The following is a 15732-nucleotide window of genomic DNA, read 5'->3' on the forward strand; positions in this document are numbered from 1 at the left end:
CTCAGGGAAGCTCATCTGTGTGCTCGTCGTCCTCACCCGGGTCTTGCCCTGACTGCAGTTTGGCGTCGTAACCGACTTCAGTGGGCAAATGCTCACCTTCGATGGCCACTGGCACACTGGAGAAGTGTGCTCTTCACGCATGAATCCCAGTTTCAACTGTACCGGGCAGATGGGTGAGCGGTTTGCTGATTTCACTGTTGTGAACAGAGTGCCCCATGGTGGGTTGTGATGGAAATGTTCTTTGTGTGTATGAACGTATGTTTAGCACAATGCTGCTTTTCTAATAACCAACTTTGTTGGGTACATGCAAATGGCTGATTGATTGTAAGGGGAGGAATCCCTTCTATCACTGATAAGCAATTTGGCAGTACGCCCAGAACATTGCTCTGGGAACTAGGAGTGATGATACAAGATCTCAGTTTCAAGGTAAAATGCCTGGTGTGGTATAAGTCAGTCACATGCAGGAATCAACGTTAATAATGAATAATGTAAATCATGCTTATATGACTTGTTTGTGTAGCAGTTTATAAGGACTGAAAGGGAACGCCCTTAGAGTTTCCATCAAGCTTGGATTGAGTTTGTGAACCTCTCCGGCCGTGATAATAAAGATTGCTCAATTTACTTTGAATTTTAGTCCTTAGTGGTGAATTTCCATGACAGGGTTATGGTATGGGCAGGCATAAACTACAGACAATGAACACAATTGCATTTTATCGATGGCAATTTGAATGCACAGAGATACCGTGACGAGTTCCTGAGGCCCATTGTCGTGCCATTCATCTGCCGCCATCACCTCATGTTTCAGCATGATAATGCACGGCCCCATTTCGCAAGGATCTGTACACAATTCCTGGAAACTGAAAATGTCCCAGTTCTGCCATGGCCTGCATACTCACCAGACATGTCACCCATTGAGCATGTTTGGGATGCTCTGGATCGACGTGCACAGCAGTGTGTTCCAGTTCCCGTCAATATCCAGCAACTTCACACAGCCATTGTAGAGGAGTGGGACAACATTCCACAGGCCACAATCAACAGCCTGATCAACTCAATGCGATGTCGCGCTGCGTAGATTAGGGCCTAATGAATTCATTTCAACTGACAGATTTTCTTATATAAACTGTAATCTTTGAAATTGTTCCAATGTAAATTGTCAATGTAAATAGTCCGGGTGGCCATTTAATTGTTCAGCAGTCTTATGGCTTGGGGGTAGAAGCTGTTAAGGAGCCTTTTGGACCTAGACTTGGCGCTCCGGTACCACTACCCTCTGTAGCGCCTTGCAGTCGGATGCCGAGCAGTTGCCATACAAGGCGGTGATGCAAACCGGTCAGGATGCTCTCGATGGTGCAGCTGATATGTCTTAGATATAAGATATAGATATACAAGACGTATGTCTGTATCTTATATCTAAGACAGATAGACGTGTGTCTTGTAGATCTTGTGTGATGTCTGGTGTGTTCCATTTCACTGTTGTCAGGCAGTCATTGTAAATAAGAATTTGCTCTTAACTGACTTATTAAATCAAATAAATAATGAAAATCAACAGTTTTTATTCAAATGTCCAAGAAATACAAATCACACGTATCTGTATATATAAGCAATAACAGAACACAGAACAGTATATATATATATATATATATCTCTGACCATCTCCAGAACACAGGACAGTATATATATATATATATATATATATATCTCTGACCATCTCCAGAACACAGGACAGTAAATATATATCTCTGACCATCTCCAGAACACAGGACAGTAAATATATATCTCTGACCATCTCCATCCGTCTTTTCAGTTCTTCCTTTCTTTCTTCTTCTTCTTCCTGAGAACAGAGTGACAGAGTTATTGTCCCATTAACAATTGTAATTATGTTAATATTGTAAATTAAAAAATAGGTTTTGCCAATATTTACATTGTTCCGTCGTGCCAATAAAGCAAAACGGAGCTGAGAGAAAAGAGCATGAGAATGTCAGCTGTTAAAACACTAAACCGCCATATTATCCAAAACACACAGGGAAATCAGATTGGTACAGAAATTAAACAAAAACACAAAACTAAAATTACTATTTTGACCTCAAAAGAGAATACAAAATGGTCAGAATCTCTAAACATCTCTACAGATCAGAGACAGATCCTGACTCAGCCAATTGTCTGTAGAAAAAGGGAGACACAAAAAGACACTGAACGACAGGGGAGGTAGAGACGGATGCACTTTTTCCTCTACTGAGAGAATATTTTGTCAATCAGTTCCCAACTTCTTCATTTACTAAAATCACATCATAAAAAAGAACAATGACAAAGCTGGGAATTATTCTGGGAGAAAACGCAAATATTACTGCCAGATATGTACCGTGCCTTTCGGAAAGTATTCAGACCCGTCTAATTTTCCCCATTTTGTTAAGTTACAGCCTTATTCTAAAATGGATTAAATAAAAAAAAATTCTCATCAATCTACACACAACACCCCATAATGACAAAGCAAAAACAGGTTCAGACATTTTTGGAAATGTATTACAAATATTATGAAATACTCAAAATTGAGCTCCGGTGCATCCTGTTTCCATTATTGATCATCCTTGAAATGTTTCTACAACTTGATTGAAGTCCACCTGTGGTAAATTCAATTGATTGGACATGATTTGGAAAGGCACACACCTGTCTATATAAGGTCCCACAGTTGACAGTGCATGTCAGAGCAAAAACCAAGCCATGAGGTCGAAGGAATAGTCCGTAGAGCTCCGAGACAGGATTGTGTCGAGGCACAGACTTACATTTTGGTCATTTAGCAGACGCTCTTATCCAGAGCGACTTACAGGAGCAATTAGGGTTAAGTGCCTTGCTCAAGGGCACATCAACAGATTCTTCACCTAGTCGGCTCGGGGATTAGAACCAGCGACCTTTCGGTTACTGGCACAACGCTCTTAACCACTAAGCTACCTGCCGCCCTGATCTGGGGAAGGAACCAAAACACTTTCTGTATGTATGTAGGTACAGTGGGGAAAAAAGTATTTAGTCAGCCACCAATTGTGCAAGTTCTCCCACTTAAAAAGATGAGAGAGGCCTGTAATTTTCATCATAGTTACACGTCAACTATGACAGACAAAATTAGGGAAAGAAATCCAGAAAATCACATTGTAGGATTCAATTGAATTTACCACAGGTGGACTCCAATCAAGTTGTAGAAACATCTCAAGGATGTTCAATGGAAACAGGATGCACCTGAGCTCAATTTCAAGTCTCATAGCAAAGGGTCTGAATACTTATGTTTAAAAAAATATATATACACATATGCCCACATTTCTAAAAACCTGTTTTTGCATTATGGGGTTTTGTGTGTAGATTGATGAGGGGAAAAAACGATTTAATCCATTTTAGAATAAGGCTGTAACGTAACAAAATGTGGAAAGGAGGAAGGAGTCTGAATACGTTCCGAACGCGCTGTACCAGTGTGTCATGACAGCAGCAAGATCTGTGACCTGTTGCCAAAGGGCAATCAACACTGTCCATAGCCATAATAGGACATTTGAAAATGTCTCTACTCCTCTGAAACGTTTGTGAGTGTAATATTTACTGTTCATTTTTTATTATCTATTTCACTTGCCTTAGCAATGTAAACACATGTTTCCCATGCCAATAAAGCCCTTTGAATTGAACAGAACACCAGAGCGCGAGAGAGAGAGAGATGGAGAGAGAGAGAGAGACAACGAGAGAGACAGAGAGAGACAACGAGAGAGAGAGACAACGAGAGAGAGAGAGACAACGAGAGAGAGAGACAGAGAGAGACAGAGAGAGAGAGAGAGAGACAACGAGAGAGACAGAGAGAGAGAGAGACAGAGAGAGAGAGAGACAGAGAGAGAGACAGAGAGAGAGAGAGACAGAGAGAGAGACAGAGAGACAGAGAGAGAGAGAGAGAGAGAGAGAGAGAGAGAGAGAGAGAGAGACAGAGAGAGACAGACAGAGAGAGACAGAGAGAGACAGAGAGAGAGAGAGAGAGAGAGACAGAGAGAGACAGAGAGAGAGAGAGAGAGACACAGAGAGAGACACAGAGAGAGACACAGAGAGAGACAGAGAGAGAGACAACGAGAGAGACAACGAGAGAGACAACGAGAGACAACGAGAGAGACAACGAGAGAGACAACGAGAGAGAGAGAGAAAACAGAACCCAGATGGGTGTTAGTTCAGTCTGAGGGTCAGAGGTGATCTGTGTCAACCTCCCAATATACTAAAACACAAATATCATCAAAAGCAGACAACATCAACCCAGATGGATCTTTCTCAATTCATCTTGGAACTGGAAAAGAAGGTCAGCGGGGAAGGACCTTGCCTCTCCTCCTCCAAATGGGGTTGAGAAGGAGGCGAGGACTAGATGAGATGAATTGCGAAAGATCCTTTGTTTCCTCTACATGATCAGAGCTCCTACCTCGTCCCCTGGACTCCAACAGACGACTTCTGTCCCTTTTCTCCCTTCATCTCCTGTCCGTCTCTTTTCCTCTGTCCAACCATTCCTCCTTTCTTCTCTCCTCCTCCCTTCTTCAGTACAAAGTGAGGGGTGGTACGGATGGTGCTCCTCTTGGGTGGTTTCTTCTGGAGCTGACGTTTTACCTTACTGCAGATACACAGTTATAATGCTTTGTTACTAAGGAATAACAGTTATAATGCTTTGTTACTAAGGAATGACAGTTATAATGCTTTGTTACTAAGGAATGACAGTTATAATGCTTTGTTACTAAGGAATGACAGTTATAATGCTTTGTTACTAAGGAATGACAGTTATAATGCTTTGTTACTAAGGAATGACAGTTATAATGCTTTGTTACTAAGGAATGACAGTTATAATGCTTTGTTACTAAGGAATGACAGTTATAATGCTTTGTTACTAAGGAATGACAGTTATAATGCTTTGTTACTAAGGAATGACATTTATAATGCTTTGTTACTAAGGAATGACAGTTATAATGCTTTGTTACTAAGGAATAACCGCTATAATGCTTTGTTACTAAGGAATAACAGTTATAATGCTTTGTTACTAAGGAATAACAGTTATAATGCTTTGTTACTAAGGAATAACAGTTATAATGCTTTGTTACTAAGGAATAACAGTTATAATGCTTTGTTACTAAGGAATAACAGTTATAATGCTTTGTTACTAAGGAATAAGTTATAATGCTTTGTTACTAAGGAATAACAGTTATAATGCTTTGTTACTAAGGAATAACAGTTATAATGCTTTGTTACTAAGGAATAACAGTTATAATGCTTTGTTACTAAGGAATAACAGTTATAATGCTTTGTTACTAAGGAATAACCGTTATAATGCTTTGTTACTAAGGAATAACAGTTATAATGCTTTGTTACTAAGGAATAACCGTTATAATGCTTTGTTACTAAGGAATAACAGTTATAATGCTTTGTTGCTAAGGAATACAGTGAGGGAAAAAAGTATTTGATCCCCTGCTGATTTTGTATGTTTGCCCACTGACAAAGAAATGATCAGTCTATAATTTTAATGGTAGGTTTATTTGAACAGTGAGAGACAGAATAACAACAAAAAAATCCAGAAAAACGCATGTCAAAAATGTTATAAATTGATTTGCATTTTAATGAGGGAAATAAGTATTTGACCCCCTCTCAATCAGAAAGATTTCTGGCTCCCAGGTGTCTTATACAGGTAACGAGCTGAGATTAGGAGCACACTCTTAAAGGGAGTGCTCCTAATCTCAGTTTGTTACCTGTATAAAAGACACCTGTCCACAGAAGCAATCAATCAATCAGATTCCAAACTCTCCACCATGGCCAAGACCAAAGAGCTCTCCAAGGATGTCAGGGACAAGATTGTAGACCTACACAAGGCTGGAATGGGCTACAAGACCATCGCCAAGCAGCTTGGTGAGAAGGTGACAACAGTAGGTGTGATTATTAGCAAATGGAAGAAACACAAAACTACTGTCAATCTCCCTCGGCCTGGGGCTCCATGCAAGATCTCACCTCGTGGAGTTGCAATGATCATGAGAACGGTGAGGAATCAGCCCAGAACTACACGGGAGGATCTTGTCAATGATCTCAAGGCAGCTGGGACCATAGTCACCAAGAAAACAATTGGTAACACACTACGCCGTGAAGGACTGAAATCCTGCAGCGCCCGCAAGGTTCCCCTGCTCAAGAAAGCACATATACAGGCCCGTCTGAAGTTTGCCAATGAACATCTGAATGATTCAGAGGAGAACTGGGTGAAAGTGTTGTGGTCAGATGAGACCAAAATGGAGCTCTTTGGCATCAACTCAACTCGCCATGTTTGGAGGAGGAGGAATACTGCCTATGACCCCAAGAACACCATCCCCACCGTCAAACATGGAGGTGGAAACAATATGCTTTGGGGGTGTTCTTGGACAACTTCACCGCATCAAAGGGACGATGGACGGGGCCATGTACCATCAAATCTTGGGTGAGAACCTCCTTCCCTCAGCCAGGGCATTGAAAATGGGTCGTGGATGGGTATTCCAGCATGACAATGACCCAAAACACACGGCCAAGGCAACAAAGGAGTGGCTCAAGAAGAGGCACATTAAGGTCCTGGAGTGGCCTAGCCAGTCTCCAGACCTTAATCCCATAGAAAATCTGTGGAGGGAGCTGAAGGTTCGAGTTGCCAAACGTCAGCCTCGAAACCTTAATGACTTGGAGAAGATCTGCAAAGAGGAGTGGGACAAAATCCCTCTTGAGATGTGTGCAAACCTGGTGGCCAACTACAAGAAACGTCTGACCTCTGTGATTGCCAACAAGGGTTTTGCCACCAAGTACTAAGTCATGTTTTGCAGAGGGGTCAAATACTTATTTCCCTCATTAAAATGCAAATCAATTTATAACATTTTTGACATGCGTTTTTCTGGATTTTGTTGTTGTTATTCTGTCTCTCACTGTTCAAATAAACCTACCATTAAAATTATAGACTGATCATGTCTTTGTCAGTGGGCAAACGTACAAAATCAGCAGGGGATCAAATTCTTTTTTCCCCTCACTGTAAGCGCTATAATGCTTTGTTGCTAAGGAATAACGGCTATAATGCTTTGTTGCTAAGGAATAAGCGCTATAATGCTTTGTTGCTAAGGAATAACGGCTATAATGCTTTATTACTAGGGGTGTAATGGTTCACCAAACCCACGGGTCAGTACTTATTGCGGTTTTGAGGTCACGATTCAGTTACGCAAAAATAAAATTCCAACAGTTACTGTAGTTCATTTGTTTATTTTGCTAAATACGCAAAATTAAAAAGCACCCTATTTGTGGCCAAAGTCCAGTTTCTGTGACATCATTCACAATAAATGCATAAATACATTTTTTTATATAGAGACCAGTTCTGTATAGACGTGGTCGGATCCGAGTGAGGGAAGCAGCAAAGGAGGCCATTTGTAAACTACTTTATTAACCAGAGCTGATACAGCACCAGGGAGAGCAGGCGGAGGACCAGAGCTGATACAGCACCAGGGAGAGCAGGCGGAGGAGGACCAGAGCTGATACAGCACCAGGGAGAGCAGGCGGAGGAGGACCAGAGCTGATACAGCACCAGGGAGAGCAGGCGGAGGAGGACCAGAGCTGATACAGCACCAGGGAGAGCAGGCGGAGGAGGACCAGAGCTGATACAGCACCAGGGAGAGCAGGCGGAGGAGGACCAGAGCTGATACAGCACCAGGGAGAGCAGGCGGAGGAGGACCAGAGCTGATACAGCACCAGGGAGAGCAGACGGAGGACCAGAGCTGATACAGCACCAGGGAGAGCAGGCGGAGGAGGACCAGAGCTGATACAGCACCAGGGAGAGCAGGCGGAGGAGGACCAGAGCTGATACAGCACCAGGGAGAGCAGGCGGAGGAGGACCAGAGCTGATACAGCACCAGGGAGAGCAGGCGGAGGACCAGAGCTGATACAGCACCAGGGAGAGCAGGCGGAGGACCAGAGCTGATACAGCACCAGGGAGAGCAGGCGGAGGACCAGAGCTGATACAGCACCAGGGAGAGCAGGCGGAGGAGGACCAGAGCTGATACAGCACCAGGGAGAGCAGACGGAGGAGGACCAGAGCTGATACAGCACCAGGGAGAGCAGGCGGAGGAGGGCCAGAGCTGATACAGCACCAGGGAGAGCAGGCGGAGGACCAGAGCTGATACAGCACCAGGGAGAGCAGGCGGAGGAGGACCAGAGCTGATACAGCACCAGGGAGAGCAGGCGGAGGAGGACCAGAGCTGATACAGCACCAGGGAGAGCAGGCGGAGGAGGACCAGAGCTGATACAGCACCAGGGAGAGCAGGCGGAGGACCAGAGCTGATACAGCACCAGGGAGAGCAGGCGGAGGAGGGCCAGAGCTGATACAGCACCAGGGAGAGCAGGCGGAGGAGGACCAGAGCTGATACAGCACCAGGGAGAGCTGGCGGAGGACCAGAGCTGATACAGCACCAGGGAGAGCAGGCGGAGGAGGACCAGAGCTGATACAGCACCAGGGAGAGCAGGCGGAGGAGGACCAGAGCTGATACAGCACCAGGGAGAGCAGGCGGAGGAGGACCAGAGCTGATACAGCACCAGGGAGAGCAGGCGGAGGACCAGAGCTGATACAGCACCAGGGAGAGCAGGCGGAGGAGGACCAGAGCTGATACAGCACCAGGGAGAGCAGGCGGAGGACCAGAGCTGATACAGCACCAGGGAGAGCAGGCGGAGGAGGACCAGAGCTGATACAGCACCAGGGAGAGCTGGCGGAGGACCAGAGCTGATACAGCACCAGGGAGAGCAGGCGGAGGAGGACCAGAGCTGATACAGCACCAGGGAGAGCAGGCGGAGGAGGGCCAGAGCTGATACAGCACCAGGGAGAGCAGGCGGAGGAGGGCCAGAGCTGATACAGCACCAGGGAGAGCAGGCGGAGGACCAGAGCTGATACAGCACCAGGGAGAGCAGGCGGAGGACCAGAGCTGATACAGCACCAGGGAGAGCAGGCGGAGGAGGGCCAGAGCTGATACAGCACCAGGGAGAGCAGGCGGAGGACCAGAGCTGATACAGCACCAGGGAGAGCAGGCGGAGGACCAGAGCTGATACAGCACCAGGGAGAGCAGGCGGAGGAGGACCAGAGCTGATACAGCACCAGGGAGAGCAGGCGGAGGAGGGCCAGAGCTGATACAGCACCAGGGAGAGCAGGCGGAGGAGGACCAGAGCTGATACAGCACCAGGGAGAGCAGGCGGAGGAGGACCAGAGCTGATACAGCACCAGGGAGAGCAGGCGGAGGAGGACCAGAGCTGATACAGCACCAGGGAGAGCAGGCGGAGGAGGACCAGAGCTGATACAGCACCAGGGAGAGCAGGCGGAGGAGGACCAGAGCTGATACAGCACCAGGGAGAGCAGGCGGAGGAGGACCAGAGCTGATACAGCACCAGGGAGAGCAGGCGGAGGACCAGAGCTGATACAGCACCAGGGAGAGCAGGCGGAGGAGGGCCAGAGCTGATACAGCACCAGGGAGAGCAGGCGGAGGAGGACCAGAGCTGATACAGCACCAGGGAGAGCAGGCGGAGGAGGGCCAGAGCTGATACAGCACCAGGGAGAGCTGGCGGAGGACCAGAGCTGATACAGCACCAGGGAGAGCAGGCGGAGGAGGACCAGAGCTGATACAGCACCAGGGAGAGCAGGCGGAGGAGGACCAGAGCTGATACAGCACCAGGGAGAGCAGGCGGAGGAGGACCAGAGCTGATACAGCACCAGGGAGAGCAGGCGGAGGAGGACCAGAGCTGATACAGCACCAGGGAGAGCAGGCGGAGGACCAGAGCTGATACAGCACCAGGGAGAGCAGGCGGAGGACCAGAGCTGATACAGCACCAGGGAGAGCAGGCGGAGGAGGACCAGAGCTGATACAGCACCAGGGAGAGCAGGCGGAGGAGGACCAGAGCTGATACAGCACCAGGGAGAGCAGGCGGAGGAGGACCAGAGCTGATACAGCACCAGGGAGAGCAGGCGGAGGAGGACCAGAGCTGATACAGCACCAGGGAGAGCAGGCGGAGGAGGACCAGAGCTGATACAGCACCAGGGAGAGCAGGCGGAGGAGGACCAGAGCTGATACAGCACCAGGGAGAGCAGGCGGAGGACCAGAGCTGATACAGCACCAGGGAGAGCAGGCGGAGGAGGACCAGAGCTGATACAGCACCAGGGAGAGCAGGCGGAGGAGGACCAGAGCTGATACAGCACCAGGGAGAGCAGGCGGAGGAGGACCTTGAGGCGTGTGTACTGTGAGCGAGTGAAACGGGAGAGGCAGCAACCAACCAAGCCCACTTGCGCTAGTAGACTAACTTCTAGCTTGTCATAGCTTGGTTATTTATCATCCAATAGGATTACTAGTACCTATCTTGACTGCATCAAACCGAGAGAAGCTAGTTAGCTAAGTTAGCTAGCTAGGCTAATTGAGCCTGCTTGGCTTTCTCCCTGTCCTACAGTTACAAATAACAACTCCATTCAGGTTACTAAGTAGCAGCTGCTGGCTCTTGGTTGTTGTAGCATATACATCTCATTTAAACTTTTAAATCCATCATTTTAATTCCATTTTCCATTGATTAGATAATCTCCTAACTTGCTTTGCCACACGGAGGCTCTATGACTGTAGTGGCGCTTTGATGACTTGTGATTGGCTGACAACAACAACAACAAGCTACACGCGCCACTCTGCATTGGCTATTCTCATTGATCAGTGGCGACATACTGTTAACACTGTCATCACCACTGTAATCTACTTGGAAACCAAAATGTTCCCAAAACTGGAGATTTAAAAGATGGGAGGATCCTCCAATTCTGGTTTATCGATCCCACCACTCGCCATCAACAGAGTTCCCGGCAGCGCCTCACAAAAGGATAGTTTGAAATCCGCCAGTTAAGATTAGTTGTAGTTGTTTTAACGGAATAGCTTGAAATGTTTTTTTCAGCTCAGATTTACTCGAGGCATACAACGCAGTGTAGGTTTTATTAAAAAATATACATGTTTATGTATTCATTCTGGTTCACAGTACTGACTGAACCGAAGTCCCTGTACCGAATGGTTCAGTACAAATAGGTTACCATCACGGCCCTATTTACTACTAAGGAATAACAGTTATTAACACTTTATCACACAGCTATTACCACATAGGGAACATAGCTTCACCTTACCATGGGACAAGGGCTTGAACCGGTTCAGGGGAAAAGAACCGAAAACAGGAAAATAACAACATTATTTGAGGAACAGAACCTGAAACAAAAGTGATCTATACTGATCCGGAAAAAAAACCGTTATTTTAAAAGATTGGCAACCAGTTAACGTTATTTTACATTCCGGGCATTTTTTTCCAGTCCCACAGAAATCGCAACAAAGCACCTATACGAAGCCCTCACTCTGTCACTCAGAAACGTATTCCAGCGTCTGCCTGCCAGCAGAACTCTCTGCCAGTGGGTGTGTAGGCTACCCGCCCCTCCCCCCTCTGTAGCCTAGGTTACTGTAGCCTGGGTTACTGTAGCCTAGGTTACTGTAGCCTGGGTTACTGTAGCCTAGGTTACTGTAGCCTGGGTTACTGTAGCCTACTGACCACGTTACAAGCTTGATTCAGAAATTAGGGAGATGTTTAATTAGAGAACAATGGATTGACTTTTTCAATGCTAGTTCTGGATACTATAGTTATGACGTTTCACATTGGATTTATGAACTACATTAAAGGTAAGACGTGTTTTAAATTATAGTGCTGCTCTGCACACACAAGCTTGTTAGCTAGCTAGCTAATGTTTGCTCTGGTTCAACGATAAACCAACTCTGAATGTCTTCCAAGTCCCTCCATAGAAGCCGCTCCTCCTACGTGTAGTTCTGTGGGCCTAATTCAGATAATGCAGGTCATAACAAGACGCCCAGCGCTTCATGGCAAGCGTCCTCCATCCTTTCTCACTTTCTCCTCTCCCTCAAAATGTCAGTTTTATCTTGCGCCCTACACTGTGACCGGAAGCCCTACACTGTGACCGGAAGCCCTACACTGCGACCGGAAGCCCTACACTGCGACCGGAAGCCCTACACTGTGACCGGAAGCCCTACACTGCGACCGGAAGCCCTACACTGTGACCGGAAGCCCTACACTGTGACCGGAAGCCCTACACTGTGACCGGAATTCGATTTTCGAGATTCGGTTGAGAATGAAAGGATTGGAAAGTAAGCTAAGGGATAACAGATAATGATTTATAACTCATCTACTAACTGGATAATAACAGGTATTAACACAGGAAACATCAGCTAAACCACATACAGGTATTAACACAGGAAACATCAGCTAAACCACATGCAGGTATTAACACAGGAAACATCAGCTAAACCACATGCAGGTATTCAACCTTTCTAGGCAGCTGTAAACTCACCTGTGCATCTTTTTAAAGCCAACCATGTAGTCAGGGACAGGACAACCTGCCTGCTTGATCACATTGGCAATACTAGAGAGAGAGAGAGAGAGGGAGGGAGGAGAGAGAATAGAGGGAGAAGGGAGGAGAGAGAATAGAGGGGGGAGGAGAGAGAATAGAGGGAGAAGAGAGAGAGAATAGAGGGAGAAGAGCGAGGGAGAGGAGCGAGGGAGAGGAGCGAGGGAGAGGAGCGAGGGAGAAGAGAGAGGGAGAAGAGGGAGAGAATAGAGGGAGAGGAGCGAGGGAGAGGAGCGAGGGAGAGGAGCGAGGGAGAGGAGCGAGGGAGAGGAGAGAGGGAGAAGAGGGAGAGAAGAGAGGGAGAAGAGAGAGGGAGAAGAGGGAGAGAAGAGAGGGAGAAGAGAGGGGGAGAAGAGGGAGAGAAGAGAGGGAGAAGATGGAGAGGAGAGAGGGCGAGGAGAGGGAGAGGAGAGAGAAGAAAAGAGAGGGAGGAGGGAGAGAGGCCAGTTAATACTACAGCTCCCATCAGGCTGTGCTTTCCAATACGCTTTTGTTTTGTATCCTGACAGTAAACATCCCCTCCCCCTGTCGATCTCTAGGCTCCTCCCCCAGGCGTACCTGCGCAGCAGAGGCTTGTCATCCTCGGTGAAGAAGGTGACCGCTCTCCCTGTGCGTCCGGCCCTGCCAGTACGACCTAGGATTAGATATAGAAAGATGGACAACATTACATTACATACGTAGGGGATAGGGTGTATAGCGCTCTGGTCTATAGTAGTGTACTGTGTAGGGGATAGGGTGTATAGAGCTCTGGTCTAAAGTAGTGTACTGTGTAGGGGATAGGGTGTATAGAGCTGGTCTATAGTAGTGTACTGTGTAGGGGATAGGGTGTATAGCTCTGGTCTATAGTAGTGTACTGTGTAGGGGATAGGGTGTATAGAGCTCTGGTCTATAGTAGTGTACTGTGTAGGGGATAGGGTGTATAGAGCTCTGGTCTATAGTAGTGTACTGTGTAGGGGATAGGGTGTATAGAGCTGGTCTATAGTAGTGTACTGTGTAGGGGATAGGGTGTATAGAGCTGGTCTATAGTAGTGTACTGTGTAGGGGATAGGGTGTATTGAGCTCTGGTCTATAGTAGTGTACTGTGTAGGGGATAGGGTGTATAGAGCTGGTCTATAGTAGTGTACTGTGTAGGGGATAGGGTGTATAGAGCTGGTCTATAGTAGTGTACTGTGTAGGGGATAGGGTGTATAGAGCTGGTCTATAGTAGTGTACTGTGTAGGGGATAGGGTGTATAGAGCTCTGGTCTATAGTAGTGTACTGTGTAGGGGATAGGGTGTATAGAGCTCTGGTCTATAGTAGTGTACTGTGTAGGGGATAGGGTGTATAGAGCTGGTCTATAGTAGTGTACTGTGTAGGGGATAGGGTGTATAGAGCTGGTCTATAGTAGTGTACTGTGTAGGGGATAGGGTGTATAGAGCTGGTCTATAGTAGTGTACTGTGTAGGGGATAGGGTGTATAGAGCTGGTCTATAGTAGTGTACTGTGTAGGGGATAGGGTGGATAGAGCTGGTCTATAGTAGTGTACTGTGTAGTGGATAGGGTGTATAGAGCTGGTCTATAGTAGTGTACTGTGTAGGGGATAGGGTGTATAGAGCTGGTCTATAGTAGTGTACTGTGTAGGGGATAGGGTGTATTGAGCTCTGGTCTATAGTAGTGTACTGTGTAGGGGATAGGGTGTATAGAGCTGGTCTATAGTAGTGTACTGTGTAGGGGATAGGGTGTATAGAGCTGGTCTATAGTAGTGTACTGTGTAGGGGATAGGGTGTATAGAGCTGGTCTATAGTAGTGTACTGTGTAGGGGATAGGGTGTATAGAGCTGGTCTATAGTAGTGTACTGTGTAGGGGATAGGGTGTATAGAGCTCTGGTCTATAGTAGTGCACTGTGTAGGGGATAGGGTGTATAAAGTAGTGTACTGTGTAGGGGATAGGGTGTATAGAGCTGGTCTATAGTAGTGTACTGTGTAGGGGATAGGGTGTATAGAGCTCTGGTCTATAGTAGTGTACTGTGTAGGGGATAGGGTGTATAGAGCTGGTCTATAGTAGTGTACTGTGTAGGGGATAGGGTGTATAGAGCTCTGGTCTATAGTAGTGCACTGTGTAGGGGATAGGGTGTATAAAGTAGTGTACTGTGTAGGGGATAGGGTGTATAGAGCTGGTCTATAGTAGTGTACTGTGTAGGGGATAGGGTGTATAGAGCTCTGGTCTATAGTAGTGTACTGTGTAGGGGATAGGGTGTATAGAGCTGGTCTATAGTAGTGTACTGTGTAGGGGATAGGGTCTATAGTAGTGTACTGTGTAGGGGATAGGGTGTATAGCTCTGGTCTATAGTAGTGTACTGTGTAGGGGATAGGGTGTATAGAGCTGGTCTATAGTAGTGTACTGTGTAGGGGATAGGGTGTATTGAGCTCTGGTCTATAGTAGTGTACTGTGTAGGGGATAGGGTGTATAGAGCTGGTCTATAGTAGTGTACTGTGTAGGGGATAGGGTGTATAGAGCTGGTCTATAGTAGTGTACTGTGTAGGGGATAGGGTGTATAGAGCTGGTCTATAGTAGTGTACTGTGTAGGGGATAGGGTGTATAGAGCTGGTCTATAGTAGTGTACTGTGTAGGGGATAGGGTGGATAGAGCTGGTCTATAGTAGTGTACTGTGTAGTGGATAGGGTGTATAGAGCTGGTCTATAGTAGTGTACTGTGTAGGGGATAGGGTGTATAGAGCTGGTCTATAGTAGTGTACTGTGTAGGGGATAGGGTGTATAGAGCTGGTCTATAGTAGTGTACTGTGTAGGGGATAGGGTGTATAGAGCTGGTCTATAGTAGTGTACTGTGTAGGGGATAGGGTGTATTGAGCTCTGGTCTAAAGTAGTGTACTGTGTAGGGGATAGGGTGTATTGAGCTCTGGTCTAAAGTAGTGTACTGTGTAGGGGATAGGGTGTATAAAGTAGTGTACTGTGTAGGGGATAGGGTGTATTGAGCTCTGGTCTAAAGTAGTGTACTGTGTAGGGGATAGGGTGTATAAAGTAGTGTACTGTGTAGGGGATAGGGTGTATAAAGTAGTGTACTGTGTAGGGGATAGGGTGTATAAAGTAGTGTACTGTGTAGGGGATAGGGTGTATAAAGTAGTGTACTGTGTAGGGGATAGGGTGTATAAAGTAGTGCACTGTGTAGATGTGGTAGTGTAATGATCTGGAGGGACTAACCGATGCGGTGGATGTATTCCACAGCACTGGTAGGGAAGTCGTAGTTCAGCACCAGGTTGACTCCCTTGAAGTCGATGCCTCGGGCCAGGAG

At 46.8% G+C, this 15732-nt stretch overlaps 1 protein-coding gene across 1 annotated transcript in view; it reads right to left on the bottom strand.

Moving 5' to 3' along the window:
* Positions 1–1682: 1682 nt before the first annotated feature.
* The window catches only part of LOC311099676 (putative ATP-dependent RNA helicase DDX52), a 34901-nt gene continuing 20851 nt past the window's right edge, over positions 1683–15732 (bottom strand). Inside the window, exons 11-15 of the mRNA XM_084140395.1 lie at positions 15642–15732; positions 13004–13079; positions 12389–12460; positions 4427–4612; positions 1683–1828 (exon numbers count right to left, since the gene is read on the bottom strand). The exon at positions 15642–15732 is cut by the window's right edge and continues 60 nt beyond it. Coding sequence (XP_083996521.1) covers positions 1798–1828; positions 4427–4612; positions 12389–12460; positions 13004–13079; positions 15642–15732 — 456 coding nt within the window. The 3' untranslated portion in view covers positions 1683–1797. The remainder of the gene's footprint in view (positions 1829–4426; positions 4613–12388; positions 12461–13003; positions 13080–15641) is intronic.

The sequence above is a fragment of the Coregonus lavaretus genome (assembly GCF_964263955.1).
Source record: "Coregonus lavaretus genome assembly, chromosome: 24".
Lineage (NCBI taxonomy): Eukaryota > Metazoa > Chordata > Actinopteri > Salmoniformes > Salmonidae > Coregonus > Coregonus lavaretus.